The following is a 27,634-nucleotide window of genomic DNA, read 5'->3' on the forward strand; positions in this document are numbered from 1 at the left end:
TGGGAGAGCTGGGGTTGTTCACCTGGAGAGGAGAAGGATCCAGGGAGAGCTCAGAGCCCCTGTCAGTGTCTAGAGGGGCTCCAGGAGAGCTGGAGAGGGACTGGGGACAAGGGATGGAGGGACAGGACACAGGGAATGGCTTTAAACTGAAAGTGGGGAGATTTAGATGGGAAATTGGGGAAGGAATCGTTCCTGTGAGGGTGGGCAGGCCCTGGCACAGGGTGCCCAGAGCAGCTGTGGCTGCCCCTGGATCTCTGGCAGTGCCCAAGGCTGGGTTGGACAGGGCTTGGAGCAGCCTGGGATGGTGGAAGGTGTCAACGTTGGAATTGGATGGGCTTTAAGGTCTTTCCAACCCAAACTGTTGCAGGATTCTGTGATTCTCTGAGGACACAATAAAACATTTAAAAGGCCCCAACAAAACCTTCAGGCCGTGACTGTTGGGAAACAGAGGGAACTCAAGCTCCAGATGGGCAAGAGGGTGGCTTTGGGTGGAGCCTCCCTGGGGACAGGGACAAGGAAGGTGGCACCTGTTGCAATGGTGCTGCTGTAACTTCGGCCCTGCAGTGTTTTGGTGGGCACTTAGGAGGAAGTTCCATGTGATAAACACTGGTTTGAGTCTTACTGATTATAGAGAGTATAAATAGTTCTGAAAACAGGTGAATAGCTTGTAAATGGTGATTCTCTGGAAATAAAGCAACAGAATTCTGGGCTCTGCTTGGTAGGACTGCTCAGTGAAAACACACTATGCACAGCACATGTCCCTTCAGGGACCTGTCACTCACAGGTAAAATTTTAGTGACTTTGGGTTGGGATAATTCTGCTTTTGTAGTTTTAAGCCAATGTAAATTGGCTTTTTATAAGAAAAAATCCTTGTGTGTATCCCCATGAGTGCAGTCAAAATGCAGGAGACATTTATAAGAGAATACAAAGTCGATGAAATAATCTTTAGAAAGTTTTTCATGGTGAGTTCCTGGTCTGGGCGTCTTGGGAAGTGGGAGTCTCCAAGAATTCAGCACATCAAATACCTGACATGTAAGATGGTGTCTTTAGAGGCTGAGGGATAGAGACCTGTCCTGGCATTCCATCCTTTCCACACTCAGATCCTGTTTTTACTTACACCTTGTTCCAACGGAGGCTGAAATTTCTGTGAAACTGCAGGAAGGGAGGAGTCAGGATGTCAACAGAGCCATAAAACCACACTGAACTTGTAAAACCAGGCCCTGAAAACATGGAGACTTTTTCTTTGTCCCAGTTTCCCTGGGAGGGATGGTGTTTATTCCTTGATGTTGTTAAGATAATTCCATGTGTGTGTAGTGTGTTATTACAGCGATGAGTGGGGTGATAAGGCCAGGAGGAAATAAAGAGCTTTGCTTGGAGTGGATTATTTGGTTGAAACTGCTTGGAATGAAGCTTTCCCAAGGCTGGAAGTGAAAATAGCACGGAGTGGTGGTACCAACATTCCTATCCGAGGGAAGAAGGCAGAGCTGGGCACCTGGAACACCTCCACGGGTCATGGGATGCTCTCAGAACAAGGCCTGGCACTTCCCAAAAGTCATCACTTCTGCCTGTATTTAGGAATATCCTCCTCATTCTTCTTCTCTCTTTGTTTTTCTGTAGTGAGTGTTGAAAAAGTGGAATTAAAGGGACTGGCACACAAGAAGAATGAAAGAAATGTTGAGTATTCCTTTGAGGTAAGTTTGGGTTTCCTTTGCTATGAAAGAAGGGAGGATAATTCTTAAGGAGGAGTTAAGGAAATTCTCAAACTTTATCGTTGGATCCCAAAAATTGGTCTAGCAGGGCTCCTTTGGGATAGATGGTAGTTTTTAATTAATGATTTGAAAGTCATAAATGGCTGTGGATGATGCAGAGGTTGGTAGGTGGGGACTGGCAAAAAAAAAAAAGTTATTTCAATGCAGGAAGTCTTGGCAAAGTGTTTATTTAGGGGGAAATATGATGCCACACTTACAGGATGGTTACCCATATCCATGTCCATTCTTCTGCTGGAATGCAGAAGCCAGAGAGAATTTAAAACTTAATCTGGACAAAGAACAACGTGGGGCTCTGAGGGCACAGCTGCTGGAAAGAGGCAGGGAGGGAGCCTGTGGGATGTGGTTCCAAAAGGTTGGAGAGTACAGAAAAGCTTTGGAAATTCTTCAGGGCTTGAGGAAAACTCTGTGGAGCGAGAGTTGGGGGACTTGACTGGAAGGGGACTTTCACAATGGTCTAAAAGCGTTTCCAAAGGGAATAAAAAGACTTCCCAGCAAAGGGGATGCTAATCCAGCAGGAAAGGCAGCACAGGAAGTGTTGTCTGTGAACTGAAGCCAGCCTGACTCTGAGTGGAAGTGAGAGCAGTGCCTGTGGAATGAGTGTGGTTCACCACACACCACCAGGAGAAGTGGCTTCCCCCCGGATTGACGCAGCCTCTGGAGCTTGGGTTGCTGCTCCCAATTCCGGTGGAGGGATGAGTTCATCCCATGAAACCCTGGGTGAATGGCAGGGATGGATCTGGGTGCTGCTGAGGAGCTGACAAACTGCTTTTCCTCCAGTTGGAATGAAGTATTCCAAAATCCAGGATGCACAGCCCAGAAAACGTCTCTGGTTTGTTTAATGAGGTCCCGGAGCCAAATGCGGGGTGTGAAAAGGAGAACCCAAAAGGAACCGGGCAGGAGAATCCCAATTATCCACAACTTTCACCAAGTTATTCCTTAAAACTCCCAGCCAGGGCAGAGCATCAGCTCAGCATCTGTTGGGATGTTGGCAGCATTAACCTCTGCAGGCTTGGATTCATGGAGAATGTCCTGAATCTCCTGAATCCCCGATTGTTCCAAATGTCATCGATCACACACAGGATTTTTTCCAAGGGCTTTTCAAACTCCATATGAAGCCTGCAGTTGTCTCCACTCCAATTAAGATCTCGTGAAACTTCTTTTCCTATTACAAATTTTTCTATAAATAACAGAAATTACTGTACCCAGTGTTTCCCTTGACAGCTTGAACTGAAGGGAGAGCTGAGACTTCAGCTGAGCTGATAAATTGCTGTTTGCTGGGTTAAAAACCCAATTATGGAATGTTTTTATTCTGTTTAGGAGCTCGGGAATAGCGGGTCAATGGATGAAGCAGTTTAGTGTTCGCAGTGCTATTGTTCCCCCATTTACAGTTCACATTATTGTTTTATAAGTCTTGAAAATCCAAGTTAAAACAGAAGTCGTGACAATTGTTGGGTTATTACAGAGCTAGAAAAAAAAGAGAGAGTTTCCTGTATTTTCTGAAATTCCACATGAATTTAAAAAAAAAAAAATTATTTACAACAAATTAAAAAAAAAAGCAACCCACAAACTTGGTGAAACTGCTCAAGTCTTTCTGTCTTGTCTTTTTTTTCCCCCCCTTTTTTTTGTGTAACAGCTTTGCCGAGAGGAAATTCCTCCCTTATGTAATATATTTTGAAATCCTCTCCTCTCCCCACTCTTTTTTTGGCAGCTTTTGGATGGCTGGAAAAACTTTGTGTATGTTTTGAGTTGTCATTGAAACTAATGTCATGTGAGAGGCTGCTCTGTGATCCCGAAACATCCACCCAGCTCCTTCCCCTATGGATCCAGATGCCTCCCAGACGCCTCCAATGGATATTTTGAATCCATAGGGATTCATCCCTGGCCTGACTCACGCTGATGTTCCTCATGCCAAAAAATCCTGACTTTTGGCTCAGTTAAACTTCACCTCCCAAGCAATAAGTGCTTCAATATCCAAGGATGTCGTGACTCGTTTGTGTGGGAATAAATACTGAATATTCCCCTTTTTTTAGGGCATGGACAAGATGGAGTCTGGAGCAGGAGCTGCAGGTTTCCTTGGGAAGGTTTTGCTTGGTTTTTTGCTGCCATTCCCAATTTCACGTGGCATATGGAGTTGATTAATTAGCAACAGGCAGCCTTGTGTGGGGGGAGCCGTTCCTGTTGGAAAGCAGATCCTACTAAGCAGCTGTTTTCTTTAACAATAATGAGAAAAAAAAATTCCATTGCTCCATGGTTGGTTGCTTTACTCTGGATGTCTGCAGTGTGGAGAGGCTTTTCCAAGCATCCAGAGTAGTGTGAAATGTAAAAACAGCGAGAATTGGGCAGCAATTTTGTCCTTGTGCACAAAAAAAAGTGTTTCCTTGTTGATGTCACCCATCACAACATCTGTGGGGGACAGTGGATGCCAATTATTGAATTTTTAGGAACCAAATTAAAATAATTACTAAACCAAATCCTTCTTGCTCTTCCCCAAGGTCCTGTGGTCTGATTCTTCGGTGACGTTGGTAACCAAATCTTCTGCTGAAGTGACTGAATTTATTTCAAAGGTAAAGATGAAAAGAAAAACACTTTGAAAATGAAAAAATCCCTCTCTCTAATTTTGTTCAATGATACTTTTCAAAATGTGCCAAGATAATTCAGATTGAATTTCATTAAATGTTTGATTTGTAACTGGCAGTGGCTTGAATCTTGTAGAAATAACAAGGCTTCTTTTCACTTTTTATTTGTAATATCCTCCCTCTTTAGCTATCTCAGCTGTATCCAGAAGAAAACTTGGAGAAATTCATTCCTTGCTTAGCTGGTCCAGATTCATTTTACCTGGAACGGAACCACATGGACCTGGAATCAGACCTGAGGTATGCCGGGATTTTGTGGGGCTTTTATCTTCACACTTGGCTTCTTTCACCAAGAAAAAAACAGGAACTAGAAATATCTCCATATTCTAAATTACTTTAAAGAAATTAGAGCCTGATCCTCAGCTTTTTTCCTTGATGTTCCATTAATTCCAGTGCATAACAATTTTTCAGGAATTCTTTCTTCAGAAATACAGATGGTAATAATATTCTGTATTAAGCTTCCTGAAGAACTGATATTTCCTCATTCCTTGTGAAGAACAAATAGAGGATCACTGGCTCTGCAAAAGTTTGTTTTGGACTCAAAAATAACCAGAATTGCTTAAAACAATCGCTCAAAACTCAGGAAAAAAATAGAAGCCTGAACAGTCACCCATCTGTATTGAGGAATGGGTTGTGGGGATTTTTTTTCCCCTTTCCCCTTCCATGGAGTTTTTATTTTCTCAGTTGTTTTAGGTTGTTGTGGTGTTTAATTAAAAATGTTAGGTATGTATTTAGATATCATTAGATATTTATAATTTTTGGAAGCCTTTATCAGCTAAGAAATTTTTGAAGCCTTAGCTTGTACCTCCTTAAATTATCACAAATATCTGGCCATTATTTAATATAAACCAGTATTTTAAATATCATAATCTGTGGTAGATCACATCAGGTTTCTCTTTCTAAATATGATTTTCGTAGGAAAATTAGAGGGACTTAAATTCTTTTCAGCTGCTACTGTCTGTATCTATGCAAACTGAGATTATTGTAATGTTAATATTATTCTGATCTTAATATGATATTATTATACTATTAAACGACACTTTAAAATATTAATTAACTTCATTAGAGCTTCTGCTTTACACTCATTTTCCCTAAGCCACGGTGGATATTGGTTTTCCATAGGCAGCAGCCAGCAGGTGCATGCCTGGATTATTTTTCATGGCAAAAACATCATTCCCGTTCCCTTGCTGTGCTCCAAGGAGCAGAGGCTGCAAGGAGAATTCGGGAAGCTGCAGGGAATGTGTGTGGCTGCTGTTGAGGAACCACAGCCTCTCCAAATCTGGGTTAATGGAGCAGCACCCTGCACTGCCAGGGCTCAGCTGCAGCTCTGGAGCAGGGGAAGGAGCTGCTCTGAGGTGCTGCTCAGCTGTGAAATGCAGCGCTGAACTGTGGGGTTTCCAGCTGGGAAGCACCTCTGGGCACGTGGAGGTGCAAAGTTGTGGGAGATTGGTGTTTTTTCATGGAATCCCAGAGTGGTTTGGGTGGGAAGGGACCTCAAAGCTCATCCCATTCCACCCCTGCCATGGGCAGGGACACCTTCCACTGTCCCAGGCTGCTCCAAGCCCTGTCCAACCTGGCCTTGGGCACTGCCAGGGATCCAGGGGCAGCCTCAGCTCATTTGGAAAGCACCTGTGCCAGGGCCTGCCCACCCTCACAGGGAAGGATTTGTCCCCAATATTCTGTCTAAATCCACCCTCTTCCAGCTCAAAGCTGTCCCTCCTTGTCCCGTCACTCCATCCCTTGTCCAGAGTCCCTCTCCAGCCTTTCCACAGGCCCCTTTAGGTGCTGAAATGCTGCTACAAGGGCTCTTTTCTATTAAAAGAGGCACAGGGAAAACGTGACATAAGTTTTTCCCTAAACTGCCAGACTCTGCATCTGCTGTTTATCTCCAAGAGGAGGAAATTCAATAACAGATCCATCTCTATTTTATATTCCTCAGGTTCCTGCATTTGAAAGGCAATTTTCAAGTTTACATTTGAACATTTTCTGCCTTAGGAGTGTTCAGGGTTCCTAAGCGAGGGGCATCTTTGCTGAAACACTCAACGGAGTGAGAACAACCCAGAAGTAACAGGGTTTGGTATTAAGGATAAGAATATCCATAAATTCCCAGAGTTCAGAATTGCATGGTGTGTTTCAGCTTTTAAATTTCCAATCTAACTTCCACCTGTGCTGTCCAGAGTGCAATCCTGATGGATTTGGGAGGCTCTAACAGAGCAGGGGCTTTGTTTGCTGCAGGTACCTGGCCCCGTTCCCTTCCCACGTGGTGAAAAACGACCACGTCAGGAAGTTCTTCAGCACTTCATCTCCCTCACAGCAACTTCAGAGCTCAAGTGAGTTGAAATAAAGTTTAAAAAGTATTTTTTTGTGCTGGTGTGCATTTCCTAAACTGATGCCATTTGTAACTCTGTTCCTTGTTTCCAGATCCTGGCAACCCCTCCCTGTATAAAGTAGGAACTACGCTGGGAACATCTGGAAGGTGAAATATTTATCTTGCATACAACTCATTCTCTTTAAGAGACAGTTTTCATTTTCTCCAAGGGGCCAGTATTGTGGCTTCTTTTGCCACTTCTGTGTGAAAAGGTGAAAAATTTCCATAGGATTATATTTGGGCTTCTTCACTTCTTTTTAACAATGCAACAGCCGTTCTCTCAAAAGCTTTTTTAAATCACAGAGAGGCAGCAGAATATTTAATATCTGTGATTATTGAAGGAGATAATTGAAGGAAAATTCTGTTTAAGGTGAAGATCAGCTTCACCCTTCGCCAGAACTGCCCTGTTTTACTGAGCTGTGGAACAGGGCAGGTACAAATCTGTACCTTGGCTCCAACGGGGCGGTTTTTTCCCAGAATCCCAATTTCTGTGGCCGCAGCAGCTGAACTCTGGGTGACACAGCTTTTATCCAATGTGCTAAACCAAACCTGCTCCTGTTTTTCAGACCTATATGTGGGGTGGCTGGAATTCAGTCCTCTCAGAACCACGTCCAGCACTCGGCTGCTGCTCCCGTTGCTCTGCCCCACTGCTCCCACTCCGGAGGCGCCGGCTCCTCGCTGGGCTATCGCTCCCAGATGGACACTTCCTCTCCATCCATGCTGATGTCTTCCAGCCCTCAGACCCCTCAGACACAGGAGCAAAATGGGATCCTGGACTGGCTCAGGAAGCTGCGCTTGCACAAGTATTACCCTGTCTTCAAACAGCTCACCATGGAAAAGGTAGGGCAGGAAATGGGGGAAAGCAGCCAGCTTTTAAATTATCCCCATGTTCTCCAGGCTGGGAACATCTGTGCTGAGGATCCCACAAGTTTCTGGCACTTCACTTTCTGATTTCTGGTTTTCACTTTCTGAGAGCAGTAATAAATTGATGAAAACCTTCTTGCTGTTTTCTCTCTGTGTTGTATCCAGGGCTGTCCAACAGCTGCTGCCTCTCCCAGGCTTCCTCATGGAATGCTTGGAGATCCAGCTTGGATGCTGCCTTAGGAGCTCGCCTTGGCTCCCCTGAACATGCCTTTGTGTGCAGTAGATACCTAAATATGTTCATTTCTCTTTATTTCTGCTTCTTGGTTGATTTTTCTCCCAAAATATTTGGTTATCCTCGTTTTAAAAAATAGATTTCCAGAGATTTCTGGCATGAATGTGAACATGAGTGAGTGAGCTCTGTTTCCTGCAGAAATTCCTGTGGAAGAATCATCTCTTTGCATTGTAAGAGTCCCAAATAACACCTGTGTGTGCTGGATTTTATCTGAACAACGTTTTAGAGCATTTTCCCAGCTCCACTGGGGAATTCCTTGTCCTCTGTCTTTTGGCCTGGAACGCCCTCCAGTGGAGGGACGGCTTGGGCTGAGCTTTGTGCTGGTTATAGAATATTTTATGGCTTTAATTTTAATCTCTTACCAGAGTCTTCTGATTTAATTTTCTTCATTATATGAAGGGAAATATACTGGGGTTTTTTTTCTTTAATAATGTAGTAAAACTCTCTATTCCAGTATATTTTTAAAAAGCAATTGTTATTATGCATACTTCACTGGCTTTCATTTTAATTACATTTTAATATAAATGTCTGTATCTATCTCTATATTTTATTATTAAATTTACTATGGGTGTATATTTTCCACTGCGCTTCTGTGGTAAATGACACACTGGGAAAACTGGAGTGGTTTTCTAAGATCCTTAAATTCACTGATAGCACCAAGTTCTATTTTAATTTAATTCTATTTTAATATGTTCACAAGTTATTTCATCTTTATTGGGACTGGTTAATATAAGCACACTCCTAATTAAATTAAATCTACAGGTCTTCTTTTTTTCATGCCAGTCCCCCACGCTTGCCTTTTACATTGATTCTATAATTGAAAACTGGAGTAAAGGGTTTGTTTGAATTTAAAAATGGTTTTAAAGTTGCCTTTTGGAATTGCTCTTCACTGAAAACGGGAATATTTCAGGTTATAAAACTAAGCACATGTTTTTGCTTTCCAAGTTTCTGAGTCTTACTGAGGAAGATTTGAATAAGTTTGAGTCCCTCACCATGGGAGCAAAGAAGAAGCTCAAGACCCAACTAGAGCTGGAGAAGTAAGTGAGGGCTGGGGGAACTTTCTTTAAGGTCAAAAAATGCAAGTTTTACAGTAGTTTTTGCTTCCCAGACCACAAACCCACCAGGATTCCCACCTGGAGATATGGATGATGCTTATCTCCCTTACTAAACAATATTGAGTACTTTCTGGTTTACTGCTGCTTGTTCAGGGTTGTGATAAGGATACCAAATTTTAAAATAATACACAAAATATACACATTATTTTTGGGTTTTTTAAACTTGTGTCACGGTTATTGCAAAGATTTTGGGCTCCCACCCAGCTGACATTGATGGGAGCTGTAAGATTTGCAAGCCCAGGGGATGCACACCCAAAGTCAGGGTGTCCAGCAGGACTTTTTTCTCCTAGGAAGTGACAATTTTTTGGCTCCAATCCATGTGGATGAAGCACAGCTACTTTGGGAGCTGCCTCAGTGTCCCACAGTGACCCCAGGCAGCTGTGACAGCCCTTTGGGGGCACTGATGCAACAGCTTGTCCTGGTTTGTGCATCTCCACTTACTGGGAAGTGTTTATTCTGCAGCTACTGCTGTTCCTTAAAAAGCAATTAGAAATCCAAATCTGTGCCCATTTATCAGAGCTCCTTGGCAGCATTTTCCAGCAGTCTTAGTTTTTCCATAGTGTGTTTGGAAAAGGAAAACTTGGAACTGTATTTGTTTTCTCTTTGGGTTTGGTGTGCAGGGCTGGGTTTGGGATGCGCTGCCATAATACGGGACAGAATTTTAGAGTTTAGTCAGGGTTTGGTGATGTTTTACCCTGGACAGATAAGAGCATTAGTGTTGTAATCACATGGCAAATAGTCCAACCCTAACTGCTGGCAGTTATGGTCAGCACTGGTGTGATTTCCAAGTGCTTCCATTTGAAATGAGCACAGCATCAGTGGATTGTTTAATGGGCTTTGTCTGCTTCGGGTTCAATCAGAAATGGATTTGTGGTTGTGTCTTAGCCAGTTTCTGTCTCTTCATACTCCTCTCCATCACCCCTAGGGAGAAATCAGAGAAACGGTGCCTAAACCCCTCCACACCTTCCTCAGTGACCAGCAGTGGGGTGGCCAGGGTTCCCCCCACTTCCCATGTGGGGCCTATCCAGAGCATCCGGGGCAACCACGCCGCAGGTAAGGGGAGCAGGGACACAGCTTTGACCCTTGTGCTCAGCTCTGCTTACACAAGGGTCAGCTCATTCCTGTGCTGCTTCTTCCCCAAGCTTTATCTTCCAAAAGCTATTGGCTTAATAGGGAGCAAGAAAAAAGTCTGATTTCAGTGATTATTGGGGGCAATAAAAAGTAGTTTCTTCCTCATGGCTCTGGTGGGAACAGGCAGCTGCTGTGGTCGGACTGTTCCACCTCTGATGTATCTCTGTAAATCCTGAGCATCGCTGTATGTGTGTTCTGAGCTGCTGCCAGTGTCACCCCCGTGTTCCCACCCCTGTCCCTGCAGAGCTGCGAGTGGACGTGGATCAGCCAGCCCACCCCCTGCCCCGGGAGGGCAGCTCCTCCGAGTACTCCAGCTCCAGTTCCAGCCCCATGGGGATCCAGACACGGGAGGAGAGCTCGGACAGCGCCGAGGAGAACGAGAGACGTAAGCAGAGCCCCCCAGCCGTGCCCCCTGCCATGCCCAGGGCTGTCCTCACAGCTCCTCTCTCCCCAGGCCTGGAGCTGCACCTGGACGCCTCGGACAAGGAGAAGCCGGTGATGCTGCTGAACCATTTCCCCTCGAGCTCTGCCAGGCCCACAGCCCAGGTGCTGCCCGTGCAGAACGACGCCGGCTCGGGCCCGGGCGGCCACCACGCGCTGCCCATGCAGATGCTGTCCCCCACCCCCTCACACATCACCCCCATCCGCATGCTCAGCTCCGTGCACAAACCAGAGCGCGGCTCTGCAGACATGAAGCTGCTCTCGTCCTCTGTGCACTCCCTCTTGACTTTAGAAGAAAGGAATAAAGTGTCTCCCAGCTCCAGGGGCAGCATAAAGATGGAAAAGGGCTTTGGGAACGCCGTGGTGGATGTCATGTCCGCGTCCTCTCCGCACCAGCCCTTGCAGGTGCTGTCGGGGGCTGCCGAGAGCAGCTCCCCCACCTCCACCATGAACTTTGGGCCTCGGGCCAAAGTCGTCCACGCTTCCACTCTGGACAGAGTGATCAAACCAGCCCAGCAGCCAGGACTCATAGTGGAGACGAGCACTGCTGCCACGGTGACGTCCAGCACAGTCTTCCACGTGGCTCGTCCGCCCATCAAACTGCTGGTGTCGTCTTCTCTTCCCACCGACTCCGCCATGGCCGGACAGACTTCCTGCTCCAGTAATATGCAAATAACGGTGTCCCCTGCAATAATCAACCCCCGGACTGCTCTGTACACAGCCAACACCAAAGTTGCCTTTTCTGCCATGAGCAGCATGCCCGTGGCGCCCATGCAGGGCAGCTTCTGCACCAACAGCAACGCGGCCTCCTCCAGCAGCCACCCGTCCCCGTCCTTCACCACCATGGCCAACCTGCCCAGCTGCCCCGCGCCCAGCTCCAGCCCCACGCTCTCCTCCGGCGCCGACAACAACTTCTACAGCAGCAGCAGCAGCAGTAGCAGCAGCAGCAGCAGCAGCGGCTCGGCCGGGAGCGTCCCCGTCCCCAACCAGAACCACCACCACCACCACCACCAGCAGCCGCCGCCGCAGCCGCCCGGCTGCATGGTGTGCAGCTCCTGCGGCTGCAGCGGCAACTGCGGCTCCAGCGGCATGACCGTCAGCTACGCCAACTATTTCCAGCACCCCTTTTCAGGACCTTCCATGTTTACTTTCCCTTTCCTGCCCTTCAACCCCCTGTGTAGCAACGGCTACATCAACACGCAGCAGTACAACAGCAGCACCACGTTCCCCGTGGTGCACACGGCCTACAACAGCGGCCTGGCCCCCGACTCCGTCATGGCCGGACAGTCCACCTTCGCCGTGCCCCCCATGCAGAACTTTATGGCGGGCACGGCCGGGGTGTACCAGGCACAGGGAATGATGGGCAACGGCAACGGGTCGAGTCACAAAAAGAACGGGAACCTCTCCTGTTACAACTGCGGGGCCAGCGGGCACAGAGCTCAGGACTGCAAACAGCCGCCCATGGATTTCAATCGGCAAGGTAAAGGTGGGCGACAGAGTGTGGCCTTGAGCCCTGCCCCGGGACAGGACGGGGTCTGACGGCATCTTGGAATCTCTGGCTTGTGAAAATACTTTGTTATTAACAAAGTTGATGGTCTGAGCTATTGGCAAATTTTAGGCAGCCTCATCAGGAGGGCCCAGGCGAGGCCTCAGGTGTGCTCTGTGGGGTTGGCCCTGTTTTTTGGGGAGGGATGAAACATCAAGGAAGGGAGGGAGCTGCTGTGGACAGGTTGCAGCAGAATTGCTGTTGCTGCTTCTGGCCCTGTCAGCCAGGTCAGCTTCAGTCATTGCTGTAAATTCCCCTGGAATTTTAGAAACTGAAATCTGTGTTCTTCTTCCCTTCCTGCCCAAAACAATAACCTGAATGAAGAATTGCTGTTCAAACACTCCTGAAGGTCCTGTTTGCTGCTGTAATTATTTTATAGGACATGTTGCATACACACTTAGAGCACAGGCTTGTCCAGGAGAGAGCTGAATCCTTTATTCTGGGCAGGAAACAGCTAAAAGAAAAATGCTGCTTTACCAAGAGCACTTTTTAGTCCCATTTCTCCTTTTTGTTTCAATTGTCTTATGTTGAGATAGTCTGAGAGTGGTGTAGGCTAAAAAATGAAATGCAAACTGAGTGAACAGCACTGAGGTTCCATTTGACATTGTGCCTTGTCTGTAGCCTTCACCTGGATTCATTTTTATGTGGTCTCAACAGTTTGAACACCATAAATTAACAAGTGTCAGGCGTTGGGTGGCAATTTACAGCAGGAAAAAGGTAAATACTGAGGGAATTCCTGTGGCAAATGGTTTTGTATTGGCCAGGGGGAAGCAGAGCTGCTGGCCTGTCAGTCCTGAGTGGGAGAACTTCAGAAATGCAGCAGACTCTGAAGTCTTTTTATATTGCATTTAATTTCATTAATTAAATTCCTATTAAAAGTCTCCCAAACCTTTCACGAGGGTATGGACTGACAGGACAAGAGGGAATGGCCTTAAACTGAAGGAGGGCAGGGTTAGATGGGATATTGGGAGGAAATTCTTCCCTGTGAGGGTGGGGAGGCCCTGGCACGGGATGCCCAGAGAAGCTGTGGCTGCCCCTGGATCCCTGGCAGTGTCCAAGGGCTTGGAGCAACCTGGGATAGTGGAAAGTACTGGGGTTGGAACTGGATGATTTTTAAGATCCCTTCCCACCCAAACCATTGTGGGATTCTGTGGCTCCATTGAACAAACTTGTGCCAGCCCTAAACCTGCACCCAAGCTCCAGTGGTGCATTCCATGTGTAAGAAGCAGCAGGTGGGTTTGGGAAGCTCTGGGAGGTGACTGGTTTGTAACCCCTGTGTCCATGTCCTGTCCCAGGTACGTTCAGGCTGAAGTACGCCCCTCCCTCCGAAAGTCTGGACTCCACAGACTGAGATTCCCCCACCTGGCACCACGATGCTGTAAAGCCATGGAGAGCGACGGAGATCGAACTACAAAACTGAGACGTCCAGTTGCTGTTAAGCTTAATGTATTTTTTAATCCAAAGGTGCTTTACTTTATTAGACTAGGTAGAAAATCTAGCTTAGGGGTGCAGCCAACCCAGTTTTGATTGCCAAATTCAAGCTTTGTTGTTGGAACTCCTGACTCCGTGTCCTCGGACCGATGGACGGATGGATGGTGGAGCTGGCCAGCTGCAGTTCCTGCTGGAAGTACAACATCCTGTGTACTTTTTTGGCTGGAGAACATTGCCATAATTGGACTTTCCAAGGTGAAAGGCCTGACTCCAGGGCAGCTCCGTTCTGAGGCGAAAGGTAGGAGTGGCCGGAAGGACTTTGGCACCCCTGGGCTAGGTAAAATGTCTACTTTTTTTCAAAAGTGATCAGGCACTAATCTCTGGGATTTTTAAGGATTGCACTACAGAAGAATGTAAAACTCTTCAAGCTTTCTGCACTTTTAGCAGACAGTGTCACTCTGAGACCAGTGCAAGAGGCAAAGAAGTTCCAACCTTTACAAATTGGCACCAGCAGGCTTACGGGACTTAATTCCACAATAAAAATCCTAAAAAGTCTCTCTTTTCCCTTCCAAAAGAACACACACGGCAGTTTCGGTTCCTTCTGGAAACAAACTCGTGCTTCATTGTCTCACCTATTACTAGCTAGTGCTGGGTTCCCAGCACTGGAATAAACTTAGTTTCCAAGGGTCCAAGTCCCAGAGACTCCAGAGTCATAAAGGCTTCAAGGATTTTTCCTGTAATACACAAAACCTTTACGTCCTGTTACTGTATATAGGTCTCTTTCACAGAAACCTTATTATTCTGCTTTTGTAAATGAATTTTAAACCATCCTAAAAAACAAAAAATCAAACTAAGAACTCTGGCAGCAGAGTTAATAAGCTTTTGCTTTACTTTATATGAAATACCCTTTGGCTCCTACCCCAGGATTCAGGAGTGGTGGGAGTCAAACATGTAAAAGGTAGTAAAAACTTCATTATTATCAAGACTTGGAAGGATTTCTTGTCGGCCTCCTTCGTTGCAGTAGGTTGTAGATGAGTAGCTTTGGTGTTAACTACTTAGTCCATCATTTGTGGGTGACAAATCTAAATTAGGACTCGAGAGGAAGCCGAACCCATCTCGAACTGCTAATTTGAAACACTTTGGTCCTGTCTGGTTGAAAGAAGATCCTAATCCTCATGGCTTCCCCCTCCCCGGGAATTTGACGGCATTAAATGGGTGAGGCCTCCTCTGTAAAAGTGTCTGACAGAGAGATATTTGCATCCTGTAATTTGGGAGACACCTTTAAAGTCTGAAGCCTTGTTTACACTCGGAGGTATTCCTTACACCAGGATGAATCCATAGGATTTGTAGCGGAGCAGTGACTTGGGAAGTCCTCTGGGAGCAGGAGGGTTTGGAGCTGTGCAGAGCTGCCCCCAGGAGATGGGGCCGTGTGAGGGGGGAGCTCAGCCCTTCCTGGGCCATGCTCATAGGAAAGGAACATTTTGGGCCATCCCTGTGTCCCTCTGTCTCTCCAAGGGCATCTCAGCCTCGCTGGAAGGCAGGCGGGATCATGAGCATCGGGAGAGCCTCAGGAATGTGGGTGGGCCCAGGGAGGGATCCAACATCAAAATTTGCAGAACAGTTGGTTTAAACAAACAAACAAACAAAAGATACTTTTTATTGCTATGCAATAAGAACCCCCTGATTTGTGTATTCCCAGCCCAGCTCCCGCTCCCTCCTGGCTCTGCCTGCATTTGAGGACGTTCCCTGTGTTCCCATGAGCAACCTTCAGACCTACAACACTAAAGGGATGAAAACTGACAATGCAATTTACTTTGCCTTAATGAGCTCAAGACAATGGTAGGAACAGTCTGTCCCACTGCATCATGCCCAAGGAAAACGTGCAGTTCTGTGTTTACTATTTGCAGCTTTGAGGGTCTCTCCAGTGGCCTGGAACATGTGCTGAAAGCCAAACTTAGTGTTATTATTATTATTGTTATTATTTTTTTCACTTTTTTTAAACAATATTTTAAAATTGTATTTAAAGAAACTGTATTTCAACACACATGTGAGTGTTCAAAACCTTCTCAAAACAGCAAAAAACAGCAGCAGCAGCAGCAGCAAAAAAAAAAAAAAGTCATTTCTGTAGCAGTTGTGTTTTGTTTTACTGCCCAAGGCTGGGCACAGTTGTGTCTGATCTTCATCACAGAAAAAATCATATCAAAAGGACTGTAAAACTGAACTTCTGTCCAGCAAATTGTTTCATTCCTTTCTCCTGAGCTTTCTTTAGGATCCTTTCCCTGTGTGTAGAGTTAAGGCTGATGTTTCCAGCAAACTGTTTCATTCCTTTCTTTGGGATTGTTTCTTTGTGTCAAGTTAAGGCTGATGTTTCTTCAAGTGGCTCGTGGCTGCGTTTGGGTGGCGCTTTGGAACAGTTGGGGCTGGGTTTGGAGTAAGATCCAATCCAGAAGGACCTGGAGGCAACACGAGAGTCCGAAAGGAAGGTCTGGTGAGCCAGCAGCAACCTCAGAGCCTTCCCCAAATCCCAGCGAGTTGGGGCTTCAGACCTGCCAGTGAACACCCTCCACTCTGTACCCAGAACAACCAAAGTTGGTAAGTCCGAACAGAGCACCTTAATTCCATAAAATTATCCTTAATCTGTTCTTAAAAGGCACAAATCCATCTTTTTACCCCTAAAAAGCAAGGCAGCTTGGCTTGGAATAGTAGAGCTCCAGCTGCCCTGCCTGAAGGAACCAGTTCTTAAACCCTATTTTTGTACATTGAAAGATGGAGATTTCAAAGAATGTTATTTAGCCCTATCTTTGTCCTGCAAGTATAAAAAGAATTCGTTCTCCTGATGGATTTCACTGTGGAATGGGAATGATTTTTCAGTGTAAGAGGGAAGGGAATCCCCAGCCATCTCCCTGCAGGGGCACGGAGAACTCAGCAAGGAGCCTTTCCCAGGGGAGGGAAGCAGCAAGTGGTGCAGTTCAGCTGCATTTTCCATTTGATGATGGAAAGACTCAAAATTGGATGGAATTTCCAGCAAACTCCTCCTCACCCTGTGCAAATTAAGCATTAATAAATATTCTGGGGTTGACCCTAATGGGGGAGCAGAGAAGGAGGAGAGGGAACTGAGATACTGATCAGAGGGTTCCACCCTACTTTTATTGAAAACTATATTTGAACTGTTATTAAAGTTTATCAAAACTGGTTTTTATTCAAACCAGCTCTGTCACACTCAGCTTTTTGTGAAACCTTTTCATACCACGGTCATTAAATCTTGGCAAATTAAGCACCAGACTTCCCAAAGTTTAACGCTCCAGCACCAGGCCTCGGCCATCCCTCCCAAACCCCATTTCCTCGCCGGCCTGCTCCGGGCAGAGATATCCCGGGATGAGCCAGGCTGTGGCATCGGGTAGAGCAATGCTCCTCCCAAAATCATCCTGCGGGGGAGCTGTGGCTGTGCCAGAGGGACCCTCGGAGCGCTGGATCCGGGCTAGTCTGGAACACCTGTAAATGGGATGAATATGGGCAACTCTGGACAAAAATCCACATAATGGAGCATTTGTGAGAGTAGGAATCACTTTGGCTGGTTGAGGCCCCACAGCTCTTGTAATAAACCCTTGGAATTACCCATTTGTTCCCTGAAATCTTCCTGATGTACACAAGAACCGTGTTGGTACTGAAGCAGAAAGCAAATCCCGTGTGTTTTCAAGTGCAGATTAACAGCTTCTCTTGGACATAACTTTCCATTAGGAATGAAGGAAATTCCTGCTCCATTTGAGCCATTTCTTTTACTTCGATCACTTCTAGTATTACAAATTCTGCATGTAACTTTATAAATATTTTAAATAGTTTTGTAAATATTTAATATTCAGCTAATTTGATTTTGAATTGTAAATGTCAAGTATTCTGGTATTGGGATTTTTATGTTTTATTATACTTTGTTAAAAGTTAAATTGTACATTTTTAGAATGTTTTTATCTGAGTAAATTTAATGTATGGAAAATAAAGAGTTAAACAGAATCCCTTGGTATTGGCTTTCATTTTAAAGGGATTCAGCTGTGTGGGGGCTTCTCCAGCTTGGCAGTAGCAGGGAATTATTTTTAATTCCTTTAATTATTTTGCTGTGAAAGTGCCTAGGAATAACCACACGAGCCAGAATTAAGTTGGGATGTAATCCATCCATATCAGCACTGTATTAATTTTAAAAAAGCAACATTTGTACAGGAATATCAGTCGATCACGTCGTAATTACAAGTACAGTTGTCAGTTATGAGTTAAACGAATTCTTACACGAACAGAACTAAACAGAGAACAAGCTGCATCAAAAAGTTCACGTCGGAGTAAAAACACAAAGGACAATAAAAAACGGGCGGGGGGGCCCCGGGAAGGAGATGCATGCAAAGAGTGCAGGAGGTACAAGGCAGAGGGGGTACAAGGCGCGCACCCGCGCAGCGCCAGGCGCAGCAGTATTGCTTCTGTCCCCGCCAGAGCCGAGCTGCCGGTGACACACGGAGCCAGCGCACGCGGCCGCCGCGGGGATCCCGCCGCGCCTCGCTCCACAGGTTTGTCCTACGGGAGAGCTCCCCTCTGCACAGCCGCGCCCTGCCCGGCCACAGGGACACACGCTGGAGCCTCCAGCGGTGCCACCACAAATCATTCGTTCGTCAACTCTCGGCAGCGACTCCCGGCCCTGAGCTGCTTCTCCCGATTCCCAGGTAAGGGAATGGCCAACCTTCGGGCTAGGGGCATGATCCTATGGATAGCTGGAAGCCAGCTCAGATGAACACACAGGGATTGGGAATTCGTAACAGACTGGAGTTTATTTCAATGTTACCTGTCCAGGTGTGTATTTTACAGTTAGACACTTCCTAAAACTACAATAAAGCTGTGGTGTTTGGTATGAGTATTCCAGAAACCGGCACCGCCCTGGAGCGTGCGGTGCCCAAAAACCGGAGACACGAAGAGTCCTCCCCCAGCTCACCCCAAGCACTTGCCTTAACTCCCTGCAGCGCTGACACGATGGAGCTGCAGAAGAAAAAGCTCCCCTTTGGAACATTAAAATGCATTTGCTCTCATGAGAAACCTTCCCATTTAAAAACAAAAAAATTTAAGGAATCATAGGGAGATTTTCCAGCAAACTCACAGGAACACTTTAGCTCCTCCCTGGTGCCTGTTTGCTTGGTAAAAGTCAATCGAGTGTCCCTTTCTCTGCAAGTGTCACATGCACAATTGGGCTCCTTTCGTCAGGTCCAGACCTGTAAATGTGCCTGTGTGGAATATTATTAGGGCAGGTTTCAAAGCTGGAGGTGCTCGTCTGTACTGTTTAATAGTCACAAACAAGGCAAGGTGAGATGAGACACCTGCTAAAGCAAGACTATGCTAAGGACTGAGAGCGTAGGTGACATCCGGTTCTTTCCCTGGGGGGTGTGTGGGGAAGAGTGGGGGTGATGGCCAAGGGTCAACCCAAATCCTAGGCTAGAGCCGCTGGCGTGTCCTAGGCGGAAGCTGGCGCTCCGAAGGTCTCCTGGGAGGCGTAGACCATGTACAGGAACCCATCCTCGTCCTTCTCGCTCTCGTACACCTCGGAGATGGGCGTGGACACGCTCACCATGCTGTGCCCGTTCACCAGCAGGAAGAAGGCCTGGTTGGAGTTCAGCTGCAGGCGCCGCCTGGGGAGGGGTGAGGGGAAGGGGGGACAAAGGACAGATGGCACCGGACAGTCCTCAACACCGACAGCAGCAAGGTCATAGCAGAGAATCGGGGAATGGTTTGGGGAGGAAGGAGTTAAAGCTCATCTCATTCAACCTCTGCCACCGGCACCTTTCTCTGCATGTCCCCACCCAGCCCTGTCCCTCAATACTGAATTCCTCCCCTAAATCCAGGCAGGTGCATCCACTCGCTCAGGGGAAAAGCTGCACTCCAGAAGGGCATTAAACTGGAGGGACTGGGAAGATGCAGCCCTGGCACAGCCAGGGACCTTCGGCTTGCAGCTCACAGTAATGAAAACCCAGAGATCTGTGGGAAGATGGGGAAAGATGGGCAGGGCTTCCTTGCAAAACCTGGGAAACTTTTAAACTCAGTTTGTCACCAGCTCTGTAACAGCCTGACTTTAACCTTGGAGCATCCTGCTCCCTCTCCTCCTCCCTCCCAGGAGAAGCACCGTGGGAAGGGCACGGAGCCACAGGCTGCACAGACTGCCTGGCACAGGAAACAGCTGATTTCTGGCTTTCCCTTGGTCATTCCAGCTCCGGGGAAATGGGTGTTTCTGCTAAACTCCTCCTGCAGAGCAGGTCTGCAGAGAGCAGCTCTTTTCCCACTTGATAAACCAAATGAGCAGCAGCAGCTCGGGAGTGTGGAGCTGCCACCACAGCAAGGAGGACAGAAAAGATCAGAAGAGCTTCCTGCTGCTTCCACTCGCTGCTGAGGGGCAGCAGCAGCTGGAAACAAGGATTTATTTAGCTCCCAACCACAGCCCTGGACAGGGAGCCTTCCAAAGCCTGGCTCTAATCACTCCAGAGACAGCAGGCTGAGGGAAGGCAGCAGCTCTCCAAGGTTTGGGAAGGATGGGCTTTGCTGTGCATCACTGGAGCTGGCTGAGGCCCAAGTCTGGGTGGTACCAAGTTATTTATTAACAGTAAAGCCAGAGAAAAAAGGTGGGAAAATCCTTCAGCTTGCAGTTAACCTCTTTGCCCAGGGCCTTTCATGTTCCTGAGAAACTCTGCAAGACTTGAGCAACCTGGTTCCTGTCTCCAAAGCCTATCTCCCTTTCTTCATCCTGTAGGAGCTGGGATTTGCCTGTGAGAGTTTTTGTTTGGACACCCTGGACAACTCCCACAGCCTGTGGCCTCCACGAACCAGCTCCTGCTGCAGCGTGACCAGCACAAAACAAGCTCTGGTTTGCTGCTCACTTCCCAGTTACCACAGGAGAGCCCTTACCAATCAGACCCTGCTGCTGAGCCAGCAGAGATGCACTTCTAGCAGAACTTCTGACCACAGTTTTCGACCACACAACTTCCACACGAGGCTGTTGCCCTTTGCCTTTCCTGTAAGCTGAGCAAGCAGCTGGGGCAGAAACACTCTGGCCTGAGTGGGTGCTCCCCAGGCCTCAGTGCTGTCACTGAGGGAAACTTCCAATTCCCAAGGGATGCCAACAGCTCCCCAAGCAGCAGCACAGAGCTCTGGCTCTGAGCCCAAACTCCCCTTCCCAGTGGGTGGGAAGAGGCAGCCACTCCAGAGGGGGACTCCATGGCAGAACTGAGGAGGCATCCCAAAATAGCCAAGGAGGAAGTGCTGGAGCCCTGGGCAGAAGGACCCATGTTAGACAGGGATTCACAGCCCCACATTCCCTCCTACAGCTCTGGGAACCAGTTAATTCTCTTGGAAGCAGACTACCAGCCCAGCTCCCTTCAGAGTGGGGTTTTTCCAGTAAAGCAAAAGGAAAAGCACCTTCTCCTGGGTTTGTGCTCATTAGATGAATTTTCCATTTAGACCTCCCAAGTGCAGCAGGGGGGAATTAACAGAGCATCACAGTCCGAGGCTGATCAGTTCACACTGGAGTCCCAGCAATACTACCTGATAATTTTGATTAGCTCGCTCATGTTGACATGATCTGGCACCAGGAACTTGGTCTTATCCAAAACTGGAAGCTGCTTCTCTCCCTTGTACCTTTCAATGATCACCTGAGAAGAAACACAAGAAGCAGAAGGTGTGAAAGGCAGGAGCAGTGCCTGGTGCCCTCATCTCCCCCTTCCCAGCTCCATTTCCCTTCATGTGTGAATGCAGCATCTCCAATCTGAAAATGGACAATTCATGGTTGGACTCAACGACCTTAAAGGTCTTTTCCAACCCAAACAATTCTGTGTTTCTATGAGAATTAATAATCTTCACGTGCTCCTCTGTTCTGTTTGCAAGAGCCACTGTAACACACAGGGATTTTCCAGCACACATCCACGGCTTCCGTGCAATTTTAGAACAGTTCCTTTGCTGCAATCATTTGATCCAGCACTGAATTACCCAGCAACAAGGAAATCCAAGGAAAGATCAAGCCCACTTCCCTCTAACACACTGCAGTGGCTGACCAGGGGTTTGTGCTGCTACAGAGGTCTGCCAGATCAAGCAGTTTGCACTGGAATTTCTCCAGTTTCAGGCCATCTCTTTAAGAACTACAACTCCAGATGACTCTGCTGTTCCATCCACCTCCCATGGTTCCTCTAATGCATGAGAAAAAGCTACTTTGGAAGGCTATAAACCCTCCCATTTCCAAATTAAAGAGAAAATTTCCTCAAGCATGCTCAGGAACCAGTAATTCTGCCAGGATTGCTGTGTAGTAACCACTTAATTCACAGAGAAACTGCAGATTTCCCAATTTAAGGAGCACCCTGCCCAGCAACTGAGGGCAGCTCCTGCTTTTAAGAAGTGATCTCAGAACTCGTGTACTCCTGTTTCCACAGCCATGGGGGGTTTGTTGATTTTCAATCAACAGGAGCTACGTGACACCAGTCCCTTGGATCCTTTCCATGCTCACGGGGTCTGGCCGTGTTGATCTTAAAAAGCTGCACAGGTGAAGAGACATTGATGGAATTCTACCAGAGAAAGAGCCTTACATCAGTTGAAATAAATGCTGGCTCCTTCTGGACAACAAACCCCACTATTTTAAGCAGCTGGGCCATAAGCAGGAGATATTTCTAACAGCAGAAAGGAGGATGTTGACAGCACAGGAGGGATTTACTACCTCGTGTGACATTGCCATCTTATCTCATCCAGAACTGCTAATGACAACAACGAGGCAGTGACTGGCGCAGTGAGACTCCAGAGATCCCAGCAGGGATAGCTGGGAGTTTGCATCACTGCATGTCCAGCAAGTTCCTTAGGTACCACTGGATTTTTGCTTGGAATCTCTCCATGGCTGACTTAAAGTGAGAGTTTTGCCATAAATCCCTGGCTTTCAGTCAGTGGTCACAGCGCTTGGGGACTATGGCTAAGTGGTCTCTGAAAGGTGAGTGAAAAAGCAGTATTTGTCAGGAAACGGATTTGTAAGGAAAGTGCCTTTTGGGAAAATGAAACATTCCAAGAAAGTCAGAAAATCCCTGCTGTGAAGTATTCCTTGTTCCTTTGCCCCACTGCACAGGGAAACAGCAGTGGCAGCTCTGAGGTGAAGGAGTTTAAAGCTCCAGGAAAGCTGAAAACCTTTCGGTTTCGGTTTCTACGGCAGCTTCTGTCAGTAAACTTGCTCAGGGACGGGGGACAGTTTGCAGCAGTTGGTTCACAGCAGAATTCCCACACACTGGGGTCACCAGCTCTCATCACAGAGCCAAAGGCTGAGGGTCCCGTTCAGTTCCCTCTGCTGAAGAACTCACCAGTGACAGAACGTGATCCATGCCCTTCTCTGCATTTTTAACTTTGAGGATGCCGTGAGTAAAATAAAACACAAACTCAGGCAGCATTTGGAGCTGAGCAGCTAAAGAGTGACAAGGTGAGGGGTGATACCCAGTGTGAGGTGAGCTGGAGGGGTTTGACAGCCCAGCAGCATTCCTGGAGACCTAAGCACAGGCCCATTCCCAGGAGAAAAGCATTTCTGTCCTTCTCAGCACAGGCTGAGGATCAAATCCGTATCTGCCTCTACACTCCTGTCTACTCTTCCTGGTGAGCCTCTGAAGACTCTTAATTCGGAGAGGAAAACCACTGAGGGAGCAGAGCTGAGTGCTCAGGAGGATCTCAGAGCTCAGCCGGGGCGTGGTTTTATTCCAAGTTACAACACAGCTGCTAAACTCCGGAAACGCCACTTCCTCCAGCCCCCAGCGAGCACCTTGCTCTCCCACACCAACCCTGAGAACTACTCCTTGAGAATGCTCCTGAAACCCAGGCTTAGCCACCCTGAACAGCCACATTTTCATTTGGTCTCCTCGGGAAAGCTCTTTCACAGGTTTCTAACTGCTAAAAAGAACATGAGACTAAAAACTGAAGTAAAAAATTAAAAGAACTGGACTTACTGGTATTTTAGTGGGATGCTGATCCCGAATCAGTCGTACATCTTCCACTCTTTGTTCTGCAAGGGATTAAAAAAAAAATCTGTTTAAACATTCACAGCTAATGCTGTTATTCCCTTACTTCTCCACCACTGAAGAGAGGGACCACGTGTCAGGAAAAGCCAGAAGAGGAAATTCAGGCAAAGCAATTTCCAAATGGGCCAGCGCTATCAGGAGTACAGCCTCTCCTGTGACAGCTGATCCCCTGCTCCTTAACCCAAGATGACAAGTGCTGTGTGCACCTGCCTGGCACTCCTAGAAAGTGTTAAAGGAGATCCTTTGCTCCCCACACCCCCTCACTTTCTGCCCACTGAAGCACACATTTAACCTCACACAGTTATGGCCTCAAATTACACTACCCAAGTTAACAACTAAATACCCTGTGCTATTTCTGTGAGGTCCCAGAAGAGGAAATGGTCAACAATTATTTGAGCCCCGGGACTGGCCCAAGCCTGGCAGCATCAGCTTTCCTTGTGCGCTCTCGTGTTACCGAATTCCAGGTTTTATTTTGACTCGGCCGCACCCATTGTTGCAGGAGCTGCTGGAGGCTCTGCCGGACCTGCAAATTTTGCCACTCTCCATGCCAGTTTTCAGGATAAAGTTCGCCTCTCCTCAGACAGAAATATTAATAGAACAGATATCATGAACCAGGCTAAAGTACACGAGCCAGAGTAAACAGCCAGTTGCTTTCAGGGGCCGCTGCATCTGTGTGTGCTCTGCCTACTTTCAGATTCAGTGAACTCAATTTTAACCCCTCCAGTTTTTCAGCGGGATGGGGCTTTCCAGGCTGTTTTCATGCTCCGAACAGCTCTGAGAGAGATGATTTAGCGTTGCATCACGGCTTGAACACACACCTGCCTAGGGAGAGAAGCACTTAGGCCAGCTCCCTGCTGGAATGCTAATGGCAGGACACTCAGCAATAACATCCCTTGGTCTCCATTAGTCCGTGTTTGTGCCCGTGGAATACATCCTCCTCACGAGCCCGGCAAGGAATGCAACTGCCGTGAATCACCGTTTGAAGCTGCAGGTGAATCAAGCAGAACTAAGGCAAGGAGCACGAGAAGCCTTCACCTGAAAGCCACCCCACATCCCGAGCCACATTCCCACAGCCCAGCGGGAGCCGGCCAAGGGCAGAGAGTTCCACCTCGTTAAAATATTTTTTAAGATTAACCAGAAACACAAAAGATACGTGGAGGGAGTGAGAGCAACCATCCACCTGGCAAGCACTAACTTTTCAGCTGGAACACGTTTGTTCACAGCAACGTTATTCAGCAGAACTCCCTGGAGTAGAAGGAACATAAACCGGGCAAATCATGGAGATTATTGTGTGTGGCGTGTTCAAAATCAGGCCCCAGTCAGCCACAGATAAACACTGTTCTCTGACGACAGTAGTTGCAGTGGCAACTGCTTGGCTGCCATCCTAGCTGAACTTAATACCTGCAACAGAGGCTGCTGACAGGCGATGGGGTCAACAACAGTTTTGGAAGGCTCCGAGAAAAGGGGCAGCATAAACACAGAGTTTTGTGAGATCAAAATCCTCCCTGCTTCACTGCAGGGAACAGCTTACATTTACCACAACAGCAAAGGCGAGGGTGGGCACATCACAAAGCTCTCTTAAGCAGCTTGACTTTAACCCAAAGGCAGGAAGAAAGGAAAAGCTGGATCAATTACTTCCACCAATTCCATCTCACGTACGGGATTTTATAGTTCATGCAGAAATAGGTTACGCTGCCAGTTCTTGTTACCCTCGCAGCACTTCAGCCTCCCTTACTGACACACATGAGCAGATCCTGAGCCCTTTGATTGCTCCGGTCCCATCCTGAGCACACACACAGAAGCGTGGCACGGCTCTGTCGAGGCTGTTCTTTCTCGGAAGGGACTAATCTCATTTTCCCAGCCATCATTACACAGCTCTTTTCCATGCCCTGCTAGTTTGCAACAGCCAAACAGAGACAGGAGCCACACGCCCCAGTCCAGTCGCAGCTGCCCGGGTGGAGAATTCCTCACGCCGCACCAAGCATCGGCTGCCAGTGGAGCTTTAATTCCGCTGCCACCGGCGCAGAGGCCGGCGGACACGGAGCAGACACCGGAGGGAAGGGCAGGCCCAGCTCCTGGCACACACGCCGAGGATGTTTCCAGGCTCCTGGGAGTTTTGCAGTCCATAATGGATGATGCCATGAAGAGATCTCCCCACCCCAAGCCCCCTCTCCCAGCGCAGAGCTCGCCCGGGCACAGCACAGCTGTCACCCCACACCTCGCGACACCCCAAAACCCCCCTGTCCCGAGCCACCGGGCTCTCACCGGGGTAAACAAGCCCCGGAGGCCGGGCCGGGCTTTGACTCCGTCGCAGCCCCGAGCAGGCCGGGACACCGGGGCGGCTCCGGACCCGCTCCGCCCGCGGGGCCCCGCTGTCAGCAGCAGCAGCCGCCCGGGGATCTTCGCTGCTCCCACCGCGATCTGCCCCCTCCTCTCCCCGCCGATCCCCCCCCCCCCCCCTCCTCCGCAGTCCACCCGGGCCGGGAGCACCGGCGGGCCCCACCCCGCCGCATCCCTCGCCGGGGCGCTCACCGAAGGTGCGGCGCTGCTTGAAGCTCTTCTCCGAGGGCATGGCGGCGTTCGCTCGGCCCGGGCCCAGCGGCGGCTCTGCGCGGCGGCGGCAGCGGACACCTCCGAGTGCCGGCGCCCGCCCCCCGCGCCGCCACGGCCGCTCGGCCGTCAGCTGACCCGCGCGTCACGGGCGGCCCCGCCTCGCCTCGCCCCGCCGGCATCTTGAGCGTGGCGCCGGGGCAGCGCCGCTATGGCCGCCTCGGTGCCAGGCCGTGTTCCTCGTCAGGCACACGCAGCCATCGTGCTGTGTGCATGTCACAGTGCCCTGCCCGTGTCCCCGCACTGCGACACACAGAGCCATGGCCGCCTCGGTGCCAGGCTGTGTTCTCCTCAGTGACACACACAGAGCCATGGGCACCTCGGTGCCAGGCTGTGTTCTCCTCAGTGACACACACAGAGCCATGGGCACCTCGGTGCCAGGCTGTGTTCCCTCAGTGACACACACAGAGCCATGGCCGCCTCGGTGCCAGGCTGTGTCCCTCAGTGACACACACAGAGCCATGGGCACCTCGGTGCCAGGCCGTGTCCCTCAGTGGCACACACAGAGCCATGGGCACCTCGGTGCCAGGCTGTGTTCTCAGTGACACACACAGAGCCATGGCCACCTCGGTGCCAGGCTGTGTTCCCCTCAGTGACACACACAGAGCCATGGCCGCCTCGGTGCCAGGCTGTGTTCTCAGTGACACACACAGAGCCATGGGCACCTCGGTGCCAGGCTGTGTTCTCAGTGACACACACAGAGCCATGGCCACCTCGGTGCCAGGCTGTGTTCTCAGTGACACACACAGAGCCATGGCCACCTCGGTGCCAGGCTGTGTTCCCCTCAGTGACACACACAGAGCCATGGGCACCTCGGTGCCAGGCTGTGTTCTCAGTGACACACACAGAGCCATGGCCGCCTCGGTGCCAGGCCGTGTCCCTCAGTGGCACACACAGAGCCATGGCCGCCTCGGTGCCAGGCTGTGTTCCCCTCAGTGGCACACACAGAGCCATGGCCGCCTCGGTGCCAGGCCGTGTCCCTCAGTGGCACACAGCTATGGCTGCCTTGGTGCCAGGCCGTGTTCCCCTTCAGGAACAAAAAAGAACAATCTTCCCAGGCAAGCAGCGGATTCCCCAATATCGGACACTTTTAAGATTCAGCTGTCTTGTCTAGATTGTCTAGATTGTGCTTTTGCCAAGGAAGGTTGGACCAGATGATCCTTGAGGTCCCCTCCACCCTGGTATTGAATTTTGCCACGATTCCATGAACTCCCAGCCATGGCCACCTTGGAGTGCCCCACAACATCCCCTTCAACAACATGAGCACTTAACCACTTTTCTCCATGCAAAGATGCAAGTTCAATGATCTCTCACCAGTTTGCCTTCACATTGACATGAGCATGTGGTAGAGTTTATATTTGGGGAAAAAAATTTTAGGAGTAGGC

The 27,634-nt window shown here is 48.6% G+C and overlaps 2 protein-coding genes across 2 annotated transcripts in view; one reads left to right on the forward strand and one right to left on the reverse strand.

The window, feature by feature from the left end:
- The window catches only part of ZCCHC14 (zinc finger CCHC-type containing 14), a 50,426-nt gene extending 32,828 nt beyond the window's left edge, over positions 1–17,598 (forward strand). Inside the window, exons 4-14 of the mRNA XM_010403616.3 lie at positions 1,618–1,691; positions 4,262–4,333; positions 4,533–4,642; positions 6,638–6,732; positions 6,824–6,878; positions 7,337–7,610; positions 8,872–8,963; positions 9,967–10,094; positions 10,417–10,557; positions 10,627–12,093; positions 13,455–17,598. Of these exons, the coding sequence (XP_010401918.3) occupies positions 1,618–1,691; positions 4,262–4,333; positions 4,533–4,642; positions 6,638–6,732; positions 6,824–6,878; positions 7,337–7,610; positions 8,872–8,963; positions 9,967–10,094; positions 10,417–10,557; positions 10,627–12,093; positions 13,455–13,510 (2,564 nt within the window). The 3' untranslated portion in view covers positions 13,511–17,598. The remainder of the gene's footprint in view (positions 1–1,617; positions 1,692–4,261; positions 4,334–4,532; positions 4,643–6,637; positions 6,733–6,823; positions 6,879–7,336; positions 7,611–8,871; positions 8,964–9,966; positions 10,095–10,416; positions 10,558–10,626; positions 12,094–13,454) is intronic.
- Positions 17,599–17,736: 138 nt separating this feature from the next.
- On the reverse strand, positions 17,737–26,350 carry MAP1LC3B (microtubule associated protein 1 light chain 3 beta). The gene is made up of 4 exons (XM_039558152.1): positions 26,172–26,350; positions 23,568–23,623; positions 21,151–21,257; positions 17,737–19,247 (listed from the first exon to the last, which is right to left on the reverse strand). Exons 1-4 carry the CDS (start codon positions 26,209–26,211, stop codon positions 19,073–19,075), a joined length of 378 nt encoding a protein of 125 aa, XP_039414086.1. The 5' UTR covers positions 26,212–26,350; the 3' UTR covers positions 17,737–19,072.
- Positions 26,351–27,634: the final 1,284 nt, after the last annotated feature.

This window comes from Corvus cornix, chromosome 11 (assembly GCF_000738735.6).
Source record: "Corvus cornix cornix isolate S_Up_H32 chromosome 11, ASM73873v5, whole genome shotgun sequence".
Classification (NCBI taxonomy): Eukaryota; Metazoa; Chordata; class Aves; order Passeriformes; family Corvidae; genus Corvus; species Corvus cornix.